Source organism: Tupaia chinensis, unplaced genomic scaffold (assembly GCF_000334495.1).
Source record: "Tupaia chinensis unplaced genomic scaffold, TupChi_1.0 Scaffold000178_1, whole genome shotgun sequence".
Classification (NCBI taxonomy): Eukaryota; Metazoa; Chordata; class Mammalia; order Scandentia; family Tupaiidae; genus Tupaia; species Tupaia belangeri.
In genome coordinates this window covers 2,029,995-2,031,433 of record NW_006159653.1, presented here as the reverse complement: position 1 = coordinate 2,031,433, position 1,439 = coordinate 2,029,995, and the positions used below count along the sequence as shown (strand labels likewise).

Here is a 1,439-nt window from a genome sequence, read left to right as displayed (position 1 = left end):
TCCAGTTCCAGAGCTGGAAGTCTGGCTGCCACGGTTCCTATTACAGAGGGATGGCTTCTGAGCAACTGGGGAACGCGAGGCAGAGAGGAAAACGAGGGTCGGGGCTACCGGGCGCAGCTGGTGAGGGCAGATGGTGGGGCATAAGGGCAGAGAGCTGAGAAGCACACATGCCAACAGATGCAGTCTCCTGCAGGCTGCCTTTCTGTGGCTGGCCTGGTACCTACCCAGTCTCAGATATGCACTCTGCAGGACACCCACTGGCCCCGCTGTCAGCAGAGGCTGAGAGGTGCATGACCCCACACGGACGGACGCTGGACACTTACCGAAGGCTTGCTGTGTGCCAAGCCCTAGGCCCAGCCCTGGACTCTGAAGGGAACACGGAACTAGAAACACCTCTAGGAAAAACTGCACCTGCCGCATCCAGACTTGCAGTGCCACCGTGGCCAGACCAGGGCTGCCCTGCACACTGGCCGGCAGGGCTGGCTTTGCGCCACAGCCCCGTTCTCCGGCCCTCCAGCCCTCTGCTCCAGCAGCACAGGGCAGGTGTCTGGAAAGCCAGACCTGATGACAGGCACCCCAGGTGGCGGGAGGTGCTGGGGCCCTGGCACGGACGTCAGATCCGGAGCTGGAGGCGGCCATGGGGTCAGGAGGGGAGGGGTACGGTCTTGGCTCGGCAGAGGCATCCTGGGTTTCCTGGCCACTGTCAAGGGGCGGCAGACAATCGCACATTGTCCGCAAGGCTGCAGCATGGAGCGAGGGGGCTGCCTCACCACCAGCACTGAGGGCCCAGGCCTGGGGCCTGCCAGGGTGAGTCTCCCACCATTCCTGGGACCAGGCCTCTCGCACCAGCCAGCCCCACCCTAGCCTCTGACCTCCTGTGTCCCCAGGTGAAGACCAAGCCCTGCTGTGGGGGTGGGAGAGCAGCTTGCCTGCTACTGCTGCTGGCCTTAGCCACCGCAGGGATGGTGGCCGGGGCACTGCTTGGCTTGGCTCACGGTCCCTCCAAGGTGAGCCCTCGGCAACCAGGAAAGGCGTAGGGTGGGGTGGGGCAGGGCGCCGTGGGGAGTATGCAACCTGGGCTTGTCTGGTGGTAAGCAGCTCTCAGGTGGCAGCAGGAACCCTCCACCCAGGGATCGGGCACAGCGGGCTGCCTGGCCTGCCAGCTGAGCTCCGGCCTCCCACGCTTAGCCGTTGCTGCAGATGCTCCAGCTGGCCCTCCTGAGCCCCCGGGGGCCCTGGTCCAACCAGACCACCCTGGTGGACGTGGCCCAGAACACGGCGACCATCACAGGGACTCCGCCCCAGAGCAGCAGCAGCTGGGCAGTGCTGTTGGACGGGCAGAGCGTGAGTGGGCGGGGCGGGCTCCCCACACCGTCCAGTGGCCCTACAGAGCGTGAGTGGGCGGGGCGGGCTCCCACCACCGCACGGGGGCCCTACAG

At 66.1% G+C, this 1,439-nt stretch overlaps 1 protein-coding gene across 2 annotated transcripts in view; it reads left to right on the top strand.

The window, feature by feature from the left end:
- The first annotated feature begins 6 nt into the window (after window positions 1–6).
- The window catches only part of BRICD5 (BRICHOS domain containing 5), a 2,351-nt gene continuing 918 nt past the window's right edge, over window positions 7–1,439 (top strand). Inside the window, exons 1-3 of one of the 2 annotated variants that reach the window (XM_014587035.2) lie at window positions 7–807; window positions 888–1,007; window positions 1,189–1,344. In XM_014587035.2, the coding sequence (XP_014442521.1) occupies window positions 565–807; window positions 888–1,007; window positions 1,189–1,344 (519 nt within the window). In that variant the 5' untranslated portion in view covers window positions 7–564. The remainder of the gene's footprint in view (window positions 808–887; window positions 1,008–1,188; window positions 1,345–1,439) is intronic. The other variant, XM_006146398.3, reaches the window with a different exon arrangement.